We start from the raw sequence: 25,110 nt of genomic DNA on the forward strand, positions 1-25,110 counted from the left end.
AACGAAAGTGTTCAAGAGTGTTATACTTAGAGCCATCTGGAATAGTAAAAATGTATACTGTTTGATTAACCGTAATAGTCATTGTGATTTAGGAATAAAACTAATGTAAGAAGTAAGAATACCGAATATATTATTACATCTTGTATAAAAGCATTGTTTTTGATGCGTAATAAAAAAGTATTAATGCAACGCAATTAATGGAAATTTTTTCCTTGATTGTGACATATCCATCACATTTTTAAGAAATAAAAAGAAAATGATCATATTTAATGATTTTCATGAAAATGAAAGGCAATCTCCAAAGATGAAAAAAATACATGCAGTAATTCATTATCTGATATTTTAATATTAATTATCTGCTTTAAACTTATTGAGTTGGATGCTTTATCAAGATAAGCATGCTTTCCCTTTGAATTATCTTATTTGATATATTGACAGTGGTCTGTGTCTTGATTTTGCTTGTCGCGACGGTGACACCGTACTCAATGGTACTAAAGGCGAATTTGATTAAGTACTGGCAGTAACGAGCATCCTGCGGTGGCGCTCTTGCACACTTCTACCCAGTCGTCACTCATGCTTTTTTAATGCACGCGCGATAGCTTTTGGAAACGAGAGAGAATAAGTGACGACACTTTGCTTTTATCTTCCTTCCTTCCCTTGATTCACCGCAAACTCACTAATTCCTTCCCATCAACCCAAGCGTGATATCGAAAAGATAAAAGAAGCGACTGGGTACGAGTCTGAGATCAATAAGACAAGAGAAGCGACTGGGTACGAGTCAGGCGTTGTTGTTGGTACTTACAGAGCCAAGTATGGAACGGCCGTTAATTTGCTAGAATACGTTTATTTTGGAGTAAAACAACGATTTTGCAGTTAAGGAACACAACGGAAAAATAAACAAAAAGGATAACAATATTTTGATTCAATTAAACGGGAATAAACTATGAAAATCCAATCCAAGTTTAGGTCTTCTAGTGCCCTTGCGTTACCCAGTAAAGCAGACAAACGGTGGAATGAAGTACAAAAGGTCAACCACGACAAACGTGTTCATGTGCATAATTAATTTTGCTTTTACAGCAGCAAGACTTGCTGATACTGAACACCATCTGTTCGGATTTCATATAAAACAGTCCACCATATCTTCAAAGAGTTAGTTTTCTGGATGTCCAATTCTCCCTCACGATGAGTGTTGTACAGGTACCTAACATTTCTTATTACATTCTTGGTTACATCGGTGCATTGTATTTACTTCCTCACGTAGGTAAGTCTATTACTAAATTATATATTACTTATTTATGTTGTTTTTATACATTCTTCAGCGATTCCTAATTTCTACAAATTTACAGCGATCAATATTTGACGGTGGTCAATCAAAGTTTTGATGATTAGCGAGATAAATCCAGTTTATCAATGAAAACCCTAACGATTTCTGATACATAACTTTGAAAACATTGTGTCACACTGCAATGTCTACACTCATAATCGAGAAACGTTGTGTCGTCTGAAGTTAAAGAGCATAAGAACCCTTCGACAATACTTTCAGTACTGATTCTACATGAAGTAAATAGTTGATTGGTAAAATATTTCTTGATTTGAGTGACGCGTTTCTAAGTTATGAAGGTTTATACTTCCAATATGCTAATAAGTGTGACGTCTAATAAGGCTTAATTAAATATGCAAAATCGAACTGGTTCATAGATACAGTATTTAAAAAGCATCATTATTTTACTCATGGTTTACATGAAAGTTATTTTAAATTTGTATTTTCAAAATGGCCAGCATTTAGTATTACTAGTTACAACAAAACACTCAAATACCTTACCTGACGTCACCATCATTAACACGGAAGGAATATTTATTTTGCTCAAATATAACGAAAATCGAATTTCTTTCGAATCATTCATATTTAAGAGACATAATTTCATTGTCAAATGCAAGTAACAATATATATTACATGAAAGTTGCTGTTTTGTAGACACAACAGTTCGCTTCACTCATTTCCCTCCCAGTGTGTTGTACGTATCTAGTGGAGGAACAGCCAGGTTTGTGTGGGACTACCATGTGGACGATAGAAGACTAGAGTTTCAATCGAACTCACCAGTATGGTCTTATAAGAAGGGAGGTAATGAATGGAGAATCGGTAGTGATGACAAGTACACCAACAACTGGAGTTTTGTCATCAATAGAGCAACATGTCCACCAAGATTACTGAACCCTGATCGAGTAAGCAGGGAGTACAATGCTAGTCTGGTCATTACTGATGTCACTACTGCTGATAGTGGGATATATAGATGTAGTCTGATACCTAAAGCAGGAGACAATATCAACCACCAAGTTCAACTAGTTGTGACAGGTATTTTTTTTATAGTCTTTAAGCCAACATTTGCATATATTGAACAGCTAAGCATTTAGTTTCTCAGGTTGTTGTCTTTCTGCCACAAATCTGGACAACTTTGAATAATAAAGTAAACATAAAACAAGATTGTACTGTATTGGTCGCTATTTAATTCAAATATCAGTGACAGACTGAAAATAAACAAGACGCTCTTGGAGCGTGCACTGCGTTGCCCAATGTGCTGGTATGCTGGAGCTTATTTGAATCTAATCTTTGTTACGTACCGTTATTTGGGGCTCCCTGTGGTCTGGTGAAAGTGGAACCGCTCGCAATCTGCTGTATTGGTCGCTAATTGTACTCGGCATTCAAATATCAGTGACAGAATTAAAAAGAAATTGACTTATCAATTATGTTAATGCGTTTAACTTCCAAAAATAACTAAAAAAGCTAAAGATGCTTAGAAGTCGGTAAACGTATTCTTAATTAAAGTCGTTACATTTAAGGTCGGGATTTCTGCTATTTACAATTATACTGATAATGAGCATTATTACACACCGTATGAACAAGAGAGATTACTTCCGTATATTATGCGTTTAGTACTGTTTAATAAACGAGCAGGAGTGTTTTATCAGGTATAAAACACGAGGCGTAGCCGAGTGGTTTTATACCCGATAAAACACGATCTGCGAGTTTATTGAACGGCTTAAAAAACTCATGATGTAAGTTCTCATATTGTACCGAATTCTTTACGAAATGAACCAAGTTTGATAGAGAGAATCCAAGTTAAAGTTTATGCAAATGAAGACGAATCTTTATCAGATATAAAACCTCCTTCATGGTCATGATTTCTATTGTGTTTCCTTCATGAATTATTAATGAGTTTTAAAATTATATTTACAGTGTGTAAATAGCATAACTACACGTGGAAATAAAAAGCAGAATAAGTGCGGCCATCTTGTTTCTTGTTGTGGTTAAAATACAACAGTCTTTACAGTATATTTAAGTTAATTTATAAAAGTATTTAAAAAACTTGATCTTAATATTTAGAAATTAATTCATTTTTCAGCTTTTTCTTAAATTGATAGAGAGACAATTTCTTAAATGATTCATCAATAGAATTCCAGATTTTAGGTCATGGAAATCGTATGTTAATTTTTCCATAATGGTTAAATAGAAAGACTTTTTGTTGCTGTGTCTTGTGTTGTATCCATGCACCTTATCAATAGTAGTAAAAAATGATTCAAAGGTACCGGGTAACTTGTTATTAGTGACTACCACACTCTAATTTGTACACTGCTTTGTTTCACGGGTAAATGAAGACCATTCTAATATCTATATATTTAGCCAGACATGTTATACAATATTGATAGTCATCCGAGGTGTGCTCATCGCTCTTTTTTTCTAATGTTTATTTGGAAATATTGTTAAGGCCGGATATTTTATTCACGGCAACCAATAGATTATAGTATTTTCAAGGCACATTTCAATAGGCATTATTTCGCCCTGAAAGGATCTCGTACGACTCTAACTAATCACGTATACTACAGATATAATAAGGTGGGAAATTTTACTAGCAGAAGGTCACGTGATCTTCTTTTATTATTATGCTTTTACGAATCAGCTTGATCATGATCATTATACCGTTTCAAATCAAAGTTCATTGCAAGAAAACAACGGCTCACGTGACTATAATTTGATATGCAAAACATTTCTTGTAAATTAATGTTCAGACATTGTTAAAGATAAATCAGTTTGAAAATATTTATTCATATTAATTTTTATTCATTATTTAAACACAGGTTATAAGCAAGAATACTAGTATCAGCCTTGTTTCCATGTACAGTCCAGCGTATTTGATTGAGATACCTGTACTTTCTTGTAGAACAAATAAGAACAAAATATGAAAAAGGAACATATATACTCCTTTTATGATACTTAGCTCTATACTTCATCTTCTACGTTTCAGTACGTCCTGTATTCTTACCAAGTCGCCCAAACATCTCATACCAGGTTTTTGAGGGACAGAAATTAAAGATAAACTGCACAGCTATTGGTCCACCAACACCAAACATCACGTGGGTGAATATAACAGATGGTAGTATTGTTACCATAAGCCAAGGATCAGGAAGTGCTGTACTGCAGATAGATAACATTAGACGATACCATGCTGGGGTATATAAGTGCCAGGCTAAGAACAACCCAAACGAGGATCCAATCACTACAAGGACAAGTGTAACAGTTTACTGTGGGTATATGGAATAATGAGAAAAAAGATGATATTATAATTTCTAGAATGTGCAAAAGTGCAAAAGTTGCAAAACTCCAGAAATTTCCTCACTTTATATATATTTATTTTTAGTTTTATGAAATAGACACTGCGTCATTCTTGTCAAAAAAACATCCAAGAAAGACTGATATCGTTGCTCTATTGTCGTTCATGTAAAGAGCTAACCAGAAATGTTGTTTACTTCAACAGAACTGAGCACATCTATAAAATGATTATGTAATTCGTACTCCAATGCACAGCAATGCATTAATTTGTCGGCTTAATTTGGTTAACTCTGTCCATTTACGGTCTCATTAACGAATATTCTTCACGTCAGTTCTATATTAAATTCCTCAAGAATTGATAGCTTGTAAGAAAAGAAAAATGTTTTGCTTTTAAAATATGTATTTTTAATTCTCAATTTATTCTTTATGCATTTTTTCAGACAAGCCGACGATTTCAAAAGAGCTGTCTAGCAGTGATAGTACTTCCTGGAATGGCAGACAGGTGACCCTCAGGTGCACCGTCAGGGATGGATTACCCACACCAGATATCACGTGGTACAAGCCCAGTGGACAGCAAATAACAACAGGTGTCACAGCTATCGCTAAAGGTAGTCAAGTGACGATGACAACGAAAGATGGGGCAGACTATGGATCATATAAATGTAAAGCAACAAACATCGCAGGCCATGCTGAACAAGTTATTATTGTGACTCAGTTGTGTAAGTAAGCTGTGTTTAAATGCATTTGTTATGATATTAGTACGGCTCAGATCCCTTTATTTCGACCAATGTGTTGATATATCACTTTGATAACGAATCAATTCAGCCTCGAAGTTCTTTTGGGAAAGACTCTGCTGGATGGCAAACAAACCGTAAAATGACTCGTATCTCGAAATCGAGAGTATCTTATAAGGAAAAACATATATTTTTGAAAAGGTGTTAGATACGACATTAGTATCCAGCAAAAGTTATTTAAATAAAGGAAGTTCAAAATTTTTCGCCACACAGTAACAGTCATGCAATTGTTTCCTGTAAATGGCTTAGTAAAGATAGTGAACCTTCCCATCGTAATAATGCACCATAAATACCCTTCAGTCCCCCCAGGTGCCCCTAATCTCACGATACTAGACCAGGATACCCAAGCATCATCTGTAATTGTAAGATGGACCAAACCTGGTTATGATGGTGGAAGTACTGTTATTGATTACAAAGTACAAATCAACACAAACCCAATTCTAGAACACAACACATCAAATACTGAGCACGAGTTGACTGGTCTGATTAAGAATACAAGGTATGAAGTCAAAGTCTACGCAAGGAATGTGGTTGGTTATGGAAATGCATCTATCATCAGCTTTACCACAAAGAAAAGGGGTAAGAATAAATACAATTAGGTTACACAATTTCTTGACCAAGATTACAAGGGTTTGGAGGCATTATATAACTCATACACTTCGACCTTATCTCTTAGACAGTTCTTGCGTCTAGTTCACGCACTGAACAGTAGAACTGACTGACATCTCTAGGATGCTGTAGTACGTCATACATTGCTTTCATAATAGAGTGTAAACCATATATCCTTTAAATAGCACCAAAACTAATTAGCACTTAACCCATCTATTTCTTTTGTTTTCAATTGTTTCATTGGTACTATTTTGTACTAGAGCAGCTTTATGAAAAGTCGGTGCCGTATATACGTGCCTTGGCGTGACCGCGATGTTTTCTAGAATTTTGATTTGGGGATTTTTATCGCGCGCAATGCGATCGGTCTGTCCATGCCGTGACCTTGGCGTTACCGTGTCCGCGCCGTGTTCATGCCATGTTTCGGGCATTTTTAGCATTCATTACTTCCAAAGTATATTTAGACAGCCAGTAGGCTTATTTGCTTGGGTTTTGTCCTTTACAAATCAAAAGAAACAAAGAGATACTTTTCGAGGGTAGCGATTTCATTTTTTTACGATATTTGACCCAATATTTAGAAAAATTCAACGCGCATGAATGCTTACACACGTTCTCAGATAACTCATACAATGAATGAATTGAATGAAGTGTCTTGAATGAGAGGCTAGCATGAAATGCAAAAGAAATTATAGTGTATTAAGTAGGAATTTGAGCAAGATAAGTCTCCTTTTTGGAAAAGCACATATATAATCCAAGATGGCCAGCGCCAAGTTCTGCTGCGCATGTCACACATACAATATATTAATTAACATAATTAACTCAAGTGTATAGCAGAAATGCCACAAATTCCATCGAGAAAAAGATACGGCCGATACTTTTGAGAAGGGTCCATTGCATTGTCTTGTTTTTACGTAAGGGTCGAAATGTAAAATTTTGAAGGCATTTCTGTGATTTCACTGTGCCAAAGAGCTAATATTCGATGGTATTCAAGAGTCGCATATCCCCTCAGTACTTTTAGTGTTCTAGAATATTCAAGATACATATCATACTTGAAGTATGCCTATAGTATTCACGATGAATACTAAGCCATACCTCACGTACCAAGTATTGCTGGAGTATTCACAATGGTATACTTGTCATACAAATATTCTAGAGTATGCTGCTAGCACACACTCGAAGTTTCTGTAGTATTCAGATAGAACACATAAAATTAACAACTTATCAATGGAGTATGCGTACTGGTATATGTCAATATACAGAATGTATTTTATTTGATATTTCATTTTTTCAACAATTGATGTTAAAAAGGTAGCATTCTGGTTTAAAATTATCGACTACAATGTTTAGGTGTTCCCCTTTATGTACTGCAATTACCATACTATAATGTGAACTAATTTAATGTTCATGTATATATTTTTAAATGCTGTTCACCCTTATGTACTACATTACAATTAATTAATATACTATAATATGAGCAAATTATATACACACACACACACACAAGAGATTATCAAAAAGTTAAGATTCATTGAGGTCAGTAAGCCAAAGGTATTTCACTTAATTGAAAACAATGCTTAGTTTAAGTTCAATTGTTATTCAATAGAGCACATGAATAAATGTTGCTGCCACTCCACTTCACAGCCCAGTTTTAAGATCTCACTATGAAAGTGGTCACTCACTGAGTATGTAAAGCGCTAAAGATCTTTCAACATTTATAATGGCACTATTAAATAAATAGTCCAAAACTATAGATGGTTAAACCACAATGCTCAATAACATAAAAAAACATTCAATTAGGTCAGTATTCCAATTGCATTTGACTCAATCGAAAACAATCATTGCTTTAAATCTCAATTTTCTATCTAATAGAGCACATGTATAAATGTTGCTGCCACTCCACTTCACAGCCCAGTTTTAAGATCTCACTATGAAAGTGGTCACTCACTGAGAAAGTAAAGCGCTAAAGATCTTTCAACATTTATAATGGCACTATTAAATAAATAGTCCAAAACTATAGATGGTTAAACCACAATGCTCAATAACATAAAAAAACATTCAATTAGGTCAGTATTCCAATTGCATTTGACTCAATCGAAAACAATCATTGCTTTAAATCTCAATTTTCTATCTAATAGAGCACATGTATAAATGTTGCTGCCACTCCACTTCACAGCCCAGTTTTAAGATCTCACTATGAAAGTGGTCACTCACTGAGTATGTAAAGCGCTAAAGATCTTTCAACATTTATAATGGCACTATTAAATAAATAGTCCAAAACTATAGATGGTTAATGTGATCAAGACCTACTTTAGCTGTTCAATTTTGGATAAATCCTTTTGATCATGTATTAAAAGGTTCAAAGAAGGACAACACCCACTTCTTGTAAAACAATGCTTACTTTAAGTTTCAAATGTTATCTAATAGAGCACATGTATAAATGTAGTTGCCACTCCACTTCACAGTGCAGTTTTAAGATCTCACTATAAAAGTGGTCACTCACTGAGTATGTAAAGCGCTAAAGATCTTTCAACATTTATAATGGCACTATTAAATAAATAGTCCAAAACTATAGATGGTTAAACCACAATGCTCAATAACATAAAAAAATATTCAATTACGTCAGTATTCCAATTGCATTTGACTCAATCGAAAACAATCATTGCTTTAAATCTCAATTTTCTATCTAATAGAGCACATGTATAAATGTTGCTGCCACTCCACTTCACAGCCCAGTTTTAAGATCTCACTATGAAAGTGGTCACTCACTGAGTATGTAAAGCGCTAAAGATCTTTCAACATTTATAATGGCACTATTAAATAAATAGTCCAAAACTATAGATGGTTAAACCACAATGCTCAGTAACATAAAAAAAACATTCAATTACGTCAGTATTCTAATTGCATTTGACTCAATCGAAAACAATCCTTTCTTTAAACAAATGCTGGCTGATCAATATGTGGAGCAGTTGATTATACAAAACTTACTTATTTCAATTACAGATAAATTCTCAAAAATGAAATTCTTTCATAATTAATTAAAAAACCAAGCATATTTCACTTATGCATTCTTACAATACAAAGTAGCATAGGCGGTGTCGACCATGGTTGGCCTTCACCATAAAAATAGTATAAGACCATTTCCAATTCCATTTCTCTTCTTGGTTCTCTTCTTCTATTTTGTAGGTCTTGGTGAGTAGTGTTAGAGCTGATTGGCTTTCTGAAATTGCAGGGAATTGACTTGGCGCAGTTTGTGTTTGTTGAATTTGAGCTGCTATGGTTTATATGGAATTCGAGCTGTTTGAGTTACATGTATAGCATCAGTCTCTGCCTCATCATTCAGGTTTAGATCTGATTCAGAAATGAGGGGTAATTCGTTAATGCTGGAAGGTTCCTTTTTTTAGTCACATTTGCTTTTCTTTTCTTGTTGTAATGTTTCCTCGCATCCTTTGAATGAAGACCCATTCTACTGTAGTGCAAAAAAATTATTATACGCTTTTAGAAACAAATCAAAATTTTAAGGATATTATATTAGATCATAAGTGTACTAATATGATGCTGTAATTCTGAAACATGTCAGGTATAATACCAGAAGCTACGAAGTTCAATACATAACTTTTCTAGACATCTGTTTGCGAAGGAAAACCAATCTTTACGTTATCTTCAAAATGGCGGGAAAGACATGTCATAACTAATATGCGTTTAAAATTTCAAATAGACTGATATGGCAATTTAAAATAAATTAAAAAGGTTCATTTTTACTTACAGCTAGGTTATATCTATTAAGTCTTCTCTTTCTCTCAACAAATAAGGCATGAATACTACTGGAAATTGTGACCCAAAGTAGCTTTGTCCTCTCATGTGCAGCTAGCAAATATCCTCATTTGGTCAGCGGTTTAAGACACAGGGAACCCAAAAACATATTTTGTTGAGCCAGCGTCGATGGCGGTCTGCGGTTATTTTGAATGTTCTTCGGCCAAAGGTCGATTTTCGTCTGTACAGCAGAACAAACGGAAGATAAAATGGGTGTTCTTGCAGCTACAGAAGGCGCTCCACTTCTTCCTCGCCGATCACAACAGATATAAGAGCAAGTTGGTTGTTTTCCAAAAGAAATTTTACACTCCATCGAATCGATGAAGCTCAAATTCCAGTAAATCGAGCCATATTTTTATAGTCACAGTCGCCGTTTGTCCTCAATGGTCGAAACGTAACTCCGACTTCCACGGGATCTCACAGTTGTCTTGTCTTCTCCAGAAATGAATAAGTTGTTCAACTATCATAATAAGCTATCAAAAAAGCTTCAGGAACACTCAAATGCACTGGATTGACTTTGGAATTCACAAAAGAAGGTATTTGAGGCTGTTTCAAAGGTAGTGACAAGATCGTTGATTTTGGCGCCATCGTGAGTCAACGTAAGCATGATCTCCTACAGAATACCACCAGAAGTATCGGTAAGTTAGAGGAACATATTTTCTTGATCACGATGAAAAATACGCAATTTACGAAAGAAAAATTCACGAAAGAAGCCCAAAATTTCATAATTTCTGCCAAGAGAGATCAGGTTACAATAACGGTAAATCTCAAAGTTTAAATTTAATTTATTCCAGAGTGAAATTCCACCTAATTTATGATAATATGGCTGAAAGTGAATGATTTAAGACTCAAGGAATACCCAAAAAGAAGGTATGTAATTTATAAGACCATTTATTTTATTTTGAGTTCTGCATGAGTCAAATTATACTGAAGATCAGCTGGACTATATATATAATTTTAAAGATATTTTTATGGGCCGGTTCACATTTCAACATAAGCATGCATAGACATATGCATAAGAAACATAGTACTATTGTAATTATTATGCTTAATCTTATGTACGCCCGGTTCACACGTTGGATTTCACAAGCATGAGCATAAGAAAATAAATGTAAAAGTTTCCATACTTTATGCTTATGCTTATTTGTTGTTCAAGCCTGGTTCATATTTGTATTTCTTACGCTTATGGTTTATGTTTATGTTAAAGGGTTTCATTGCCAAATTCAAATAAAATTTTTTCATAGTTTGTGGAGTAAAAGATAAGACATTTTCCAGAAAAGTTATTTTTCATCCTATGGATAAATTTCTGATTTAACCCTATCCATTTTGACTATTTTCAACTGAAAATATGGTTGTAGACTATTAAAAATATTCAAATGAGCATCTTGAGTTTAAAATGCAGATTTGGTAGCATATTGCTCCAGTTTCTGAGTGTGGATCATCAACAATCATTATAAAATGGCAAAGCTAAGCATTCTGTGATTGTTTGATAAGACAAACAACTGCTGACTTTGCAAGGCATGCTTATAGCCCACCTCTTAGATATGCTTTGCTCGTCAAGCACAAATGTTTCAGCATGAGGATATGTGCTAAATGCTCAGTCATTCGTGATAGGCAGTAAGAATAAATTTAATTTAGCACGTAGCCTCATACCGAAACCTTTGTGCAAGACAAGCGAAGCATTTTTCAGAGGTGGTCTTTTGCAAATACATACCTTGGGGACACCAATATATAAAAATAAAAAAATCCCCTACGTTTTCCCAACCTAATTCCCATTTTGTCACAGGGTAAAGGAGATGGTGGTTTACTTTCATTCATGCTTCACTCTTATTTTTAATTCATAACATACAAACAGCATTGATATAATAGACCAATTCACCTATAACATTACGATGTCACAACTTGTTTACATGGGCAATAATGATAGGATTTTAGGCAAAATTTTCTTTCATTCGGGATATTTAGTACAGCATTTATCTGTCATCACCTTTCCCCGTCTAATTAACCATTTTTATTGTGGTTTATTTCATTTTGCTGCTATTTTACTCCCTCTGGTGACCATGATCCTTAGCGTTAAAACAATAGATTTTTTGATGTGACGTCATAGTGTTACAGGGCAATTAAGGTTGCCTTTCCCAAGAGGACTAAAATTGGTATAAGATAAGAGTAGCTAAATCCATCTATTGTCTTTGTCCTCTTGATATCAAATTTTACATATCAAAATTTATCAGGGATTATTTTGAACCTTATGAGTATTTTTTGTTTTATTATTATTATCATTATTATTATGCTTTATTAGTGCTTTATTTCTCATTAAAAATCATTTTATTTTTTAGGGCAAGAGTGGAAGTGTCTCTGGACTGATAACCAACAACAAGTCATTCTCCCATGCACAGGTAAAATAACAAGCTTTTGAATATCATGGCTTATAATGAATTTCTAGGAAGTGTGGCATTCTTTTCTTTTGTACATTTCATACACATGTGATTATTTGTCCAAAGTAAAGGTCGCCATCATTGCAAGCTCACCATTTGTCTTGGTAAGGCATCTTTGGCGCAGGGAACTTCGAAAGGGACTATTGGTTTTATCGAGCTAATATTTTCACTGTTGTTACTTTTCAGGATAACAGAGTTACCAGGTCCAAGTCATGATCACTAAAAAGGCCCCAAACAGAAGAATGAAAGAATGATGACTCACATATAAGCACTATTATTTAGTTAATCCTGGTTTTCGCTAGCACCACAAGCATAAGCATAAGAAGACTTTTTACATAACCTTGTGCATGCATTCAATGCTGCCTGTGAAAACAGAAAACAATGCAAGTACTACTTCAGTTCTAGTAGGGCACATATTGAGAGAGATGTATGTAGCTTTCCTTACGCTTAGGTCATGGTTTCCTTTTCACAGTAGTAATTTGCGCTCATGCTTGAATTGCTAGTGAAAACCAGGCTTTACATTACCTTCAATTTTGAACAATTTTTTCATTCCATTTCAATTAATGTTTAAGTTAGTCAAAGATTGTTTTTTAACCTATAAATGAATACATTTTTTTTGTTACTGTTATAAAAAACGGTATTATAGTCAAGAAAAAACCTATTTTCAATTGTTTTGTGCTTCATTTTAACTAATTTTGATATATATATATTTTTTTTTCAATAGAAGATACAATAAAAAATCAGTTTTAACTCGATACCTATTTTTATCGTTACTGTTATATTTAGGCTTATAAAGATGTCAAATAGAAAAGGGTGAAATAAAATGTCAAAGTTTACACTTGTCTATAATGTTCATGCTTTCATAAATAAATGTTAAATATAAAACGCATTTGGTTTTTAGAGATGTTATGCTATAATAATTGCGAGGTCCGCAGAGGAAATACGTATGAAGTGCGCCTAAAAGGGGCAAAATTTAAATGTCGCTTTTTTTTCTTACATCTAAATCGCTCGTATTCTATGATTTACAAATCGACTGATTATGGGAAAATTCGTGTTTGCCACGAAGACGTTCGAACATGTGTTCAAGAATATTCTCTCGGATTTCCAAACATTTTCTGCCGTATGCGTTTATTGGACTTATAGTTAGTCTAGAGTATTCTAGTCGAAAATGGAAAAACAGTCTGTATTCGAGTCGACTGATCCTTGAATGACGCGACGTTGTTCGGGCGTGAATACCAAAGAATTCTCCTGAATACGTGAAGTATGCCTATCCATTTTCAAGCGTATACTGAACGAATATTACTCTTTTTGCACAGTGTTTCTTTAAGTTCATTCAGGACAACGGTTTGTCGACTTTGCATTCAAACGACGGTAATTCGCATTCTTTGAGGTATTACTTAAGCTAAGGTTTCTTACCAGTGATGTCCACATGGCATTATTAAGAAGACAAATGGACATACTCACTTACTTCATTCTTGAACTGGTTGTCTTTCATCTTCGCTCTTACATCTATACTCAAACTATAGTTCGAAATAAATATATAAGTTAAAAATGTATCAGACTTTGTATATTATCAAATAGTGTACTTACAATTCAGTCCTAAAGTCATACCGAACTTGAGAGAAACCTTACGCCCTTGTGTCTCTTCAGTCATGTTTGACAACTGGCTATGTAAATCTTATTATAATTTCTGTTATTCCAAAGCTTACAAAATATGTCGTATCATTACTGCTATTCAAAGTTCATATTTCCCGCGTGAGGAGCGATCAAAGTGACAAACAAATTCATTCATAATAGGTCTAGTGGGTGTGATCATATTCTAAGCTAATGAACGCTAGTGTCCTATGGGATCCCTCTTGGGCTCCGCCCTTATGGCTTTCTATCTATAGACCCTTTGCAGCACTTTGGAATGCAGCTCAATCTGAGGGAGAAAACAATAGGTTCTAATTCTCAGAAGATTGGAATTCTTTTGTTTTAGTCCCCCAGATTGAGATGCTTTCATGTCACATGCAAGGGGTCTGTTGCACGGGACTCTGTATCCGACAGAACACTTGTGCGTTTATTATATAATCCTTACATAAAAGTCAGATATTTTGTGCTTTCATCATTTAGGTCCACCACCTTTGCCCATTCTTCATCTTATCAAAAGTAAAGCTACTATAACATTGGCCTGGACAAAACCTGATGAAAATGGCGGAGAAATAAAAGAGTATACTATCTACCAGAAACAGGGTGTGGAAAAAACTTGGGTACGCATACATATCGTCCGTGACTTGTCCAACTTGACGTATGTTATACACGTGAAGGATCTGGAGCCTGGTCAGACATACTGGTTTATTGTCACGGCAACCAACGAGTTTGGAGAAAGTGAAATAGGAGACGACAAGGGTAAAGAAGCGTATATTTTGCCAAAACCGGTTACCCCAGCAACCCAAGCAACTACTACAGGTATTGGTAAGTGAGGTATTGACATGGGATGGATTGTACTGTATTTTACATTTGATTAATTGAAGTAATGAGAACACGTACATTGATCTCGGGAATCGAAAGACTGGGCAAGATGCTTCTTACAGGATACAACAAGCTACTACTAGGCTATTAGTCATCTCCTACTCTTAGCGAACAGTGCCGGCTTTGAAAACCAAGACATTGAATTTAACTCCAATTGAAAACTTGTTTGCATCTATATATTTGAACGACTAGTTGGATTTGACTAAAACAATAGCAGATATCGGAGTTAAACTCTATTGCCTTCAGATAATTGATACTTTTGGGTCAATTTATATAGATTTGTTGTATTGACCCAAATGCCTCTACTTGAAACAATTGTTTGAAGGCAACAGAGTGTAACTGTAATATCTGCTATTGTAGTCTTCTCGCCCTCATGGCCTATGAGTCAATAGCCCATTCCGGGTTGAGGACTAAACGAAAATTTTTGGTAATTAAAACAAAGTGGAGTACGCAATGCTTCGTTGTGATAATTTGATATTATTTATTTATTTATCATAACACTAGTTATCAATTATAACTCAATGAGTTAACAAATCGTCATGTTTACTACACAGCCCCATAGTCTATAATTATTTTAAATGTATGAATTAAAAAAGTACAAGGAAATTTTTAAAAATCTTTATGTTTATTTAAGAATTTTGTTTAATTAATTGACAGGCGGGCAATCGAGAAATAAATCAGACGAGCAAGAAAAATGCAGTAAGTAAAATTATTTTTCCTAACACAAATTCATAAAAGGACGATTTCTTTAGACAAAAAAGAATTGAAAATTTCTGATGTATTGTTGAAGATTTTCTTTGTTTTGTATCTATTATTTTTGGATCTTCTTTGTTTCACCCTAATTTTTTTATTTGGCTGACATCGTTGTATACGTTTTTGTATGCTAATAGATTATTAATTCATGGAAAGTATTTTTCTTTTTTACTCAAGGTGCCACTGCATTAGCTGTCTGTGCAGCTTTCCTAGCGGTGTCTTTGATAGTTATCGTCCTCTTGCTTCTTTACATTTGGAGGAACATTAAAAGGAAAGGTATACGTATTTTAAATATTCTAGATCTTTTTCTTTTTTTATGATTATATATTATCCTTACTCAATTAAGTATAGCAATCTCAATATCAATAGCAATATTTGTTAGTTGCTCTATCAAATGAAATTATTAAACATAAAAATGCAGTTAGATATATTTTATCATTTAACAATAACTTAGACAGAAATTCTAAAAAACACTCTTTTTTTTTCATTTACTTTGCATATAATGTATCCTGAAAAGAGCAAACCGTAAATACCGATACAAAAAGGTGATTAGTTTAATTTAACTACACTTCTATCTATGTCAGTAATATGCCAAAAATTCACCATTTTCCATACATAGGTTCACTGGTCAAACACAAAGCATTCATTCAGTCGAGTTTGCAAAGGTTCAAATCCGAATAATCCTCTAAAAGTACCTTGGCGCCTCGCTTGAGCGCTTTGTATTTGACCAGTGACCCAATGTATGGAAAATGATGAATATAATGTTTTCCCATCACAGACCACGTGTCATTCCCTAGAAAATCATTTCTTTGTTTAAAGGTTGCACATAACAAATGAGTATGAATACAGCTCAGACAAATAATCTTATCAGTTCTCAAGGGAATGAGAAGTGACATTAAGTTAGCAAAACATTTCGCCCAAGTGAATTTTGTCCATGACAAAATGTTCTATTGCTGGTTTTCAATCATTCCCAGAAGAGTGAAATAACAAAAGACACGGCGGCCATGTTGGATGATACAAAAAAAGTAATTGACAATTATATGGTTAAACTCAACCAAGATGGCGGACATGACGTCATGTGTAAACGAATAATTGATCCTTTCATTTTTCTTCATTAATTATTAAATTTCACGAGTCACCAGAAACAAAGCAGTTGAAGATCCTGTTTATGACGTAAGTGTTTGGTTGTTATCCATCATAGTTTACCTTAATTTTCAACCATCAATGCTAATTATTAAAAAAATCCATTTAATCGATTCTAAAACTTGTCATCATTTAACAATAATCGATGCAAAGGCCCTGTTGCATTTTGTAATTTTTTGGCGCCTGCCTTGTCTTGTAACGCAAGTTGCTTCAGAATTGCACATTAATTCAAAAGGGTTGTCTCCAAATTGTATATGCGCGTAGCCTTAAAGATGTAGAACTCAGTAGTAGAACTCAGTCCTACCTTCGCAACAAATTGCAGCAACTTGCAACGCTTTTGCACAGTATGTCGCCCCTCCAAAAACGTTTTCTCGCAATTTCTAATGCATTATTTTCAAGAGCACATGCGCAGATTTCTCATTTCTTTCTAAGGAGCCAAAAATGTTGCAAGTTGCTGAGATCGCGTAGCAGTGTAACACCTCACTTCGGTAACTTATAACATTCCATTTCCAAGCATGCAAGACAAGTTGCTTAATTGCACAGTGTAACAGGTCGGGCCTTAATAGTTTTTTCAGTTAAATGCTAATCTATTATCTCAATGAACTCACAAAAATGTTTTTTTCCACAGAACACCCTAGAAATGGAAGAAAACAAAGACTCACACATTGCGGTGTCAAAAAATCTTCAACAGTCATCCCTACCTACAGAATACGAGTCCATAAGAATGTATCGTGATAATCATCCAATCGAAATGTCCAGAGTAGATGGCTACAGCAGCCCCTCCACAGAAACACCGAGTCATTATCAAGGACTATCACATTCTGATACAGCAGGTTCATCACAACGAGGTCAAGGTCCAACTTACGAATCCCTTCACCGTCCACAGTTTAAACAACCTCTTGCTCAACAGGCCAAGAAAGTACCAGATACTACGTACCAGGCACTTGGTGTCAGGCAAAATCCTACAGATTATCAAGACCTGAAGACCTATAATAACATGCACCAGCTAGAAAACAACAGGAATGACCAGACCATTATATAGACATACTTTGTATTGCAGTATTGAAGCATTAAATACATTGTAATAATGAAACGTAATCGAGCTTTTACTTCCTTCACCGGCCCCGGCAGTCCCCTTTTTCAATTCTCCCGTATCATTATATGATGAAACATGTGTCATTCATTAAAGAATATTAATGAGGATGACTTTGTCAGAGAATAACGTTGCACCAAAGTTTAGATGAAAGCTAATGAATACTTAAAGTCTCATCAAGGTCAGTCGATCACCGACGACCCACGAAATATTATCGACAGTTGTTCCTCTTTCGCCTTTGGTATGCATTCTTGACCGTGTGGGAGCCTTTTTGGACGTACAGTGGCGTACAAACCTCACTGCACAAGCTCACACTAGTTTTTAGCTAGTTATATCTTCGTATGGTACTTAAGTAAGCTTATTATTTGCTCACCTTAACAAGTTTTCAAGTCTGTTTTTTAGTCTTGATTTGTCCAAAATCTCCAGTTTTTCGATTTCAATTAAAGACATCCGAGGTAAATTTCACTAATCTTGATATTGTATTGGATTATCTTTAGTTATCTTTCTTTTATTTTTAAGTAAAAGAGGTTCAAAGCCTAAAACTGTCGGTCTTAGAAAACTTTGTCAAAGGATCTTGCAAAAACAAAACTAGCCCCTGGGGGTGGTGGTGAGTTGTGTACAATATTCCTAAGTGGGAGAGTGTAGATTGTAAACAATTAATCCGTGAAACACTAATTTAATTACTTAAATAGTAAAAAAAAAATGCATTTCGATTCGATTTCACTGCATGGTTTTTATAACGGGACAAATTATCTTCATAATAAAATTTGTTTTATTATAATAAAACAAATGATGCAGAAAGAAAGAATGATACCTAGGATGTCTGCAAATAGTACAAAAAATAACTCGTCGATGTTTTATAGTCACATCAAATACTGAGACCTCCTACAATATTGACTTACCAATTGGGAACCTATCTACAAAGATAAGCAATCAAGAGATGGATTGAAAAATGAAGCTAATAACGAGGATACAGAATCGGCATTATATTGAACATTCTAAAATCACAATGCTTCATTTCAACGAGTTGTTGATGGTCTATTACATATCCTGCGCTCTAATTGGCTGAGCTAAAAGTGGTTTATTAGTGATAGGCAACTAGTAGCGAAAAGAAGTGGCTTTAGAAATCGAAGTGTTGACCAAGATGTCGAGCGTTTTCGGAACGCGTCGGTCCACGAGTTCTATAGTTTGAAAAGCGCTGAAAACTTTGAAAACGTGTAGCCAAACTAATCAAATTAGCACAGTTGATACGCTGTGGACGCAACCTTCAGGGATTTAATATATGACAACAGAACTTTCCAAAATTACTAATTTAGACATGGTCTTTCCTGTAATTAAAATATATTTTTGAAATCAATAATTGTTCATGGTGCTCGTTTTATATGGTCTATACGAACGTCGGCCGGTTTGTATTCCCCATCTTATCAGTTTCATTACGGCTTCAGTTACAGTGTGTTACTTCGTTTATAATATTAGAAGAAATGAAATAGCTAAGGTAAGGAACATGTCACCTTTCGTATGCGGAAGTGTTACCGTAATCTTCGTTCTTGCCTAAAATAGAAGAAGAATTTATATTTTTTTAAAAACTAAAGAAAAGAAAGGAAAACAACCTCAAAAATAACAACTAAATAAAATACTGCTTATCAAGATCTAGAAATGATCCAATAAATAGTAGGGGAAACATGTTAAAAATAAATCTCATGGTCTACCTGTGGTCTACATGCCTCTGGACTGCGTTACCAGTAACGAAATGCGTTACCATTAATGAAATATTGCCGGTTTTCACATGACGTCATGAAAACATCAAAATCTAAACTATAGATCGTATAAAGACATTTCTCAAATATGTTTCAGAACTCAGTGTCATAAGTCACAAGAAAAAATCTCGAGTCATTTCGATGTTTGGTTCCCGAGTTATGAAGGTTGAGTTTGTGTCACGCAATGCCGTCACGTCTATCTAAATAGCGATCAAAATAGTAAAATAATTTACTCTAGTTAAAAGATTTTCCCTTAGACACGTTTTAAAGGTCTATCTAAGGTATATTTAATTGAAACATAGTCAAAAATATTAAAAATTCCATCATCTTAAGCCTTTGAAATTTCGTCCGCCATGATGGTGCACCAACTTGGAACACCAAGATGGCCGCTCCATACATTTTAACCAAAAATTGCGTCATGTTTACTCGCCTCTAGTTCCGCAACGAAATGCTTTACAGCCTCGAAATTTGGCCAGAATGTGTAGTTTTGACCGCTTTACAAGATTATGAAACTTTTATTTCATTATAAGGCGAATTTACGCTTTTGAAATTCATGATGACGTAGGTGAAAACCAAGAATACATAAAGTGATCAAGCATAAAAGGTCAACCACAGGCATGTATTGATTTAATGATGACAAACACCTTCGCTCGGTTTTAACTTTCTCTTCAGGAAATTTGTCAAACGAGATATTTCAGCACAGACTTACAAGATAATCATGATAGCTTTACAGCTGCGAATCGTGTACACTCACACTCACAGGTAGGAGAATCTTGTTATTCTACGATTGAAATAATTATTTCCTTAAAAGCAAATATGAATATAAAATCGAATAGTAAATTTGATGTCCAGAAAAAAAAAGCTTTTTGTGCACCCTATCGATTTCAATTTGACAACACAATGAAACATAAACCATAAAACCATTGACTGACAAACGAGCAAGCTTAATAAGGTTACCAATTTATGCTGAACGAGTTGCAGATCATACTATGAATCAATTCTAGTATCAACGATCATTAATGATATTTTTTTCTATATGTATAATAGTATCTATTAGATGATAATCAGCAAGAAATTGAATAATAAGCAAAGTCTTTGCTTTAAAATGAATTAAATATATAGATATATTTTATAGATTACGGGCGAGTTTATGTAAATATTGAGAAAAGGAGCATTCATATTATTAGCACGCAAAACTTACGAGGTTTCTTTCATCACGGCCCTACCTAAATATATTATTTTTTATGACTAAAAACTTGAGGAATATACGATAGAATATTTTAATCTTTACCTCTGAAGATGTACGTAATAAACTATCGGTCCCTAAAAAACAACTTAGTTAACTGTACGCCATTTTTTTTCTAGTGATGTGTAATATAAAAGCACCAGCTAATTTGGTACAAAATATCAGACAAGATGTGGTCTTCATGTGGAACACCACAAATGGTAACAGCGTCTTATCAGCAAAATGGGGTTTGCTTGGTCCTGACAATAAGACTATTACGCCACAGTTTATATCCATAAGCACTAGAACAAGTGGTCCAGTTCTTAGTAATGATTTGGACAGCACGGCTGTAAGGTATAAAGGACGAGTGAGCTGGGTTGGTAATTTAAGTGCAGGACATGCTTGGTTCAAAATAACAAACCTGACCCTCCAAGATACGAACCATTATTTTGCAGCAATACGAGAACAAGGTCAGAGTGAGTCTCTTCAATACTCGATATATTTGACGGTTGCTGGTAAGTTCAATATCTAAATAAGTGTTTGTTATTAGTTATTGTTTTCATAAGTTGTTTGAAAGGACAAACAAGCAAAATGATGAGTGCATGGAAACAATAACACTTTCGTATTTTGCAGTTTCTCCTCAGTTCAATCCACAACCACCATCAACAAAAAATATAGCAGAAGGACAAGAACTGAGTGTGCCTTGTACTGCTATTGGTCCACCAACACCTAACGTCACGTGGGTACAGATAGCAGGTCACGTGGTCAAGAGTACAGGAACAGGAAGTGCTACTCTGAGGATACCAAACATTAGAAGAGGTCAAAATGGGACGTATGAGTGTCAGGCCAGGAACAACCCTAATGAGAAACCAGTCTCTTCACAGACTATGGTAGTGGTATACTGTAAGCATAGAATTCCTTATTTAATGAAGTATAAATGCCCATAATTTTAAACTCCTTCTTCTCTTCTGAACTATTAGATTTACCTGGAATTGACACATCAAAGTCTTCTATGACTTTAAAGTCATGGAATGGCAACAGTATTCGTCTGAGATGTTTAGCAACTGGTTTACCTGTACCACGGATATCATGGTACAAACCAACAAATCAACAGATCACTGCAGGTGTCAACATTGTGCCCGGGGGTAGTGAGGTAACAGTACTGACAACTGCTGACCAAGGCGACTATGGACATTACAAGTGTAGAGCAACAAACATCCTGGGAAGTGATGAGCACGTCATCAATGTCACTCAACTGTGTGAGTTAAGCTTGTGAAATATATTTGCAATGATATAATGTCTTCAGTCTTGCTTAGTCCGGGCTTTCTAGTTCATTAGCAATCATGTTTTTAAAATCTAGTTCCTCCAAGTCCTCTTGTTATAGAAATAACTGAGCTTGAAGCATCATCTATAACTATTAGATGGACCACACCTGCTGATGTTGGTGGACTCGTTGTCACTGGTTACTTACTGGAAGTCTGTACCAAACCCCCAGTGATCACAATGAATACCCATTTTGTTATAACAAGACTGAAGGCAAACACACTCTACACTATCAAGGTCTGTGCCAGGAATATTGTTGGGTATGGAGTGGTGTCTTCAAAAGTTATCAAGACAAAGAGAATCGGTAAATATATCCAAGTGAGGCTGCCACTAGTTAGCCAACATATGATAAAGGTACGGACACGGTGCAACATTGCACGCAACATTTCACGCAACAGGAATGTTGCAGCGTATGTCTACCCCTGATACTTGTTACACGCAACATTGTATGCAACAAAACTGAAGTTGAAGCGCGCTCTACTCTTGCAACATTGTGCGCAACACATTTCATAGCGTGAGCATTAAGCTGCAACATTGCGTGCAACATTTTGAAATTTCCAGCCATTCAATATACCAAGTGATAGGTAATGCAGCCCGATTACCATAAATGTTATCATTAACTAGGAATTCAATTTTCCATATTGTTATTTTCTGTAGGCAAACCTTCAATCCCTCACCTGATATCAACTATTCTCAATGTCAAAGACTCTAAGCTCTCCGTCGTCTTGAGGTGGACAAAACCAGATGACAATGGTGGTAACATAACGCGCTATACCATCTATATCAAGGAAGTGAAACATAAAGCTGATTGGATAAAATATGAAGACGTCAACGATCCACATCAAGTTGGCTATAGAGTAACAGATAACATTGTTTATGGAAAAACATACATGTTTATGGTTACTGCATGGAATAAATATGGAGAAAGTGTGAAGGATGAAGGAAGTACCAAAACTGTAAATACTACAGCAGACGAAGCAACGGCTACAAATGGTCTGTATTTAACAAATAAAAGAGCTTTTTCCGTGCTCCGTACAGTAATAAAGCACGCAGGAAGTGGCACGAATAAAGTGTAAGGAGAAACAAGAGCCGTAGTCGAGTTCTTCTCACACTTCTTAAGCGCTTACGGCGCTTCCTAAGTGCTTTATTGCTAAACGAAGCACGGAAAAACTGTTCTATTCTTTTTATTATAAAGTTACTAATTTTATTTCAGTATTGAATTTATTTATGCAATAAGAAAGACGGTCGCATCAGGATGTAGGAGCACTTCGCAGTACTGTGTTCAGTACGGTACTGCGTTACTAATAAAGCACAGTTTTTCGACCAATCATGATCAGCGTGCTTTTATTATTATTATTTTTTAATGCTTTTGCTTCAAATATGTGAGAAGGTCATTATTTAGAAAAGACAAAGAAGCAAGATCAAAGGGCGCTTTATTTCTGCTGTAGCCTTTTTATAATCACTTTAAAAATCTTTTCTGTTCTCTCTTGTAATAGCAATGAATTATTGTACTGAAGAAGGATCAAAGTATTGTAAGTAACAGAAAAAACACTTTCTACGTGGAAAAACGATATAATTAAGAATAAATAAATAATATAAGCGCTATTACGTTTTTGCCATTTCTAACTTTTCTCAATTTCTTCCTAGCTTCGACAGCCATGGGAGTTACTATTGGCATTCTTGTTCTATCTCTTGTTCTTAACCTTCTCGTACTAATTGTATATCTAAGGAGAAGGGTCCAACGAAGCAGTACGTTTGATAAGTATTATCGTTTATTAATTGATCTTGAATCCAGACCAAGGTAGTGCTGCTCATGATGGCGCCTAATATCTGTTTTTATCCCTTGCTATGAAAATAGGTAAAAAAGAAAGACAAGCGCATAATAACAGGTACTATAAGAAATAGTGAATGAATTGATGTGCAACAATAAGTTGGTTGTTATATTTACTTGCTTATTTTTATTGTTGTAGTAGTTGTTTGGGGAATAATTTGCGGATTATTTTGTGAGTATAAAACTGTATTATTCTCATTTTCTCTCGCTGATTAATGAAGAAAAACACAGAAGAAAGCTGTTGCTGGGGAAAGTTATCATGTAAGTCATCTTTGTGTTAAACATTACAACAAATTCCACACCTTTTTTAATGAGTTGTGTATTTGATCTTTAATTTCAATTTGTTTTCAGAACGACTTGGAATTGGAAGAAAAGGTAACAACAGCAGTTACGGCATCGCGTGTTCCACAGCCTGTCCAAACAGGACCAGAATATGAAACCATCCATCAATCAAATCCTAACGAGGCAGGCTGTTCTAATGATATCAGTAATTATCAAGGACTTAATCTGATGCCAAACACGTCTATTCAAGGTGCCCAAGGACCCGTGTACGAGCCCCTTGGTACAAGATCATCGAAACCCAATTTGCCGAGTAATGATAATGAACAACATCAATATGAACCCCTGAATATTGGAAAACAAGACTCTACGTATCAATCCCTGCAGACTAATAGCAGGGAGTCGGCCATATGACAATAATATAAGTTCAAGAATATTCAGGTTAACGTGAAATGTTATTTTATCATTTATAAACGAAAGTGTTCAAGAGTGTTAGCCTTGAGTCATCTGGAAGAGTAAAAAATGTATACTGTTTGATTAACCGTAATATTCATTGTGGATTGGGAAAAAACTAATGTATGAAGTAAGAATACTTCATAAAAAATAAAATTAATAGCTTTCGCTAAATATATAAATATATTTATGTGGCTCAGATAACCGCGTCGATGTTGGCTGTGTCGTTGTTTGTCTGTGACCTCAGTTAACTAAGAAAACTTCAGGAGATTACTTTTTTGTTTTTCTGAAGATCAGATATTTTTCAAACAATCATTAACAGCTTTTTCTTATATTTTAAAGGCAGTCTTCAGCATTAGTGCTCCTTTAAGAAGTGAAATAACTATTTGCTGTAAAGGAAGATTTCACTTTTCAAGTTTACCCAGGTTTTACCTAGTTTTTACCAGATTTTTTAAAAGAAAAAGAAAAATGAGGAAAAGGAAGGGAAAGAA

At 34.9% G+C, this 25,110-nt stretch overlaps 1 protein-coding gene and 2 long non-coding RNA genes across 3 annotated transcripts; 2 read left to right on the forward strand and 1 right to left on the reverse strand.

Annotated features, from left to right (window-relative positions):
• Positions 1–1,064: 1,064 nt before the first annotated feature.
• LOC148913873 (immunoglobulin superfamily member 10-like) lies at positions 1,065–24,744 on the forward strand. Its single transcript, XM_089024326.1, has 21 exons — positions 1,065–1,261; positions 1,976–2,353; positions 4,302–4,580; positions 5,047–5,325; positions 5,701–5,979; positions 14,364–14,705; positions 15,420–15,461; positions 15,693–15,791; positions 16,033–16,060; positions 16,658–16,688; positions 17,287–17,695; positions 20,874–21,248; positions 21,367–21,636; positions 21,714–21,992; positions 22,094–22,360; positions 22,714–23,049; positions 23,553–23,588; positions 23,704–23,805; positions 23,915–23,945; positions 24,109–24,148; positions 24,239–24,744. The coding sequence occupies exons 1-21, from the start codon at positions 1,183–1,185 to the stop codon at positions 24,578–24,580; spliced, it is 4,323 nt and encodes a 1,440-aa protein (XP_088880452.1). The 5' UTR covers positions 1,065–1,182; the 3' UTR covers positions 24,581–24,744.
• On the reverse strand, positions 7,249–9,881 carry LOC116295901 (uncharacterized). The gene is made up of 2 exons (XR_004197059.2): positions 9,770–9,881; positions 7,249–9,472 (listed from the first exon to the last, which is right to left on the reverse strand). It is a non-coding gene; the product is annotated as an uncharacterized LOC116295901 (long non-coding RNA).
• LOC148913874 (uncharacterized) lies at positions 9,964–13,087 on the forward strand. Its single transcript, XR_016119040.1, has 4 exons — positions 9,964–10,454; positions 10,611–10,686; positions 12,153–12,212; positions 12,438–13,087. It is a non-coding gene; the product is annotated as an uncharacterized LOC148913874 (long non-coding RNA).
• Positions 24,745–25,110: the final 366 nt, after the last annotated feature.

The sequence above is a fragment of the Actinia tenebrosa genome, unplaced genomic scaffold (assembly GCF_029948245.1).
Source record: "Actinia tenebrosa isolate PJP-AT-01 unplaced genomic scaffold, QUT_ActTen_1.0 PGA_scaffold0__85_contigs__length_37466705, whole genome shotgun sequence".
Classification (NCBI taxonomy): domain Eukaryota; kingdom Metazoa; phylum Cnidaria; class Anthozoa; order Actiniaria; family Actiniidae; genus Actinia; species Actinia tenebrosa.

What these genes read in the sequence shown, in the direction of transcription:
- LOC148913873 (XM_089024326.1), top strand. Translation starts at nt 1,183, where the DNA reads ATGAGTGTTGTACAGGTACCTAACATTTCTTATTACATTCTTGGTTAC. An exon ending in TGAAGAAGGATCAAAGTATT is followed by an intron (nt 23,589 to 23,703) that starts GTAAGTAACAGA and finishes ATTTCTTCCTAG; the next exon opens with CTTCGACAGCCATGGGAGTT. An exon ending in GAGAAGGGTCCAACGAAGCA is followed by an intron (nt 23,806 to 23,914) that starts GTACGTTTGATA and finishes CTATGAAAATAG; the next exon opens with GTAAAAAAGAAAGACAAGCG.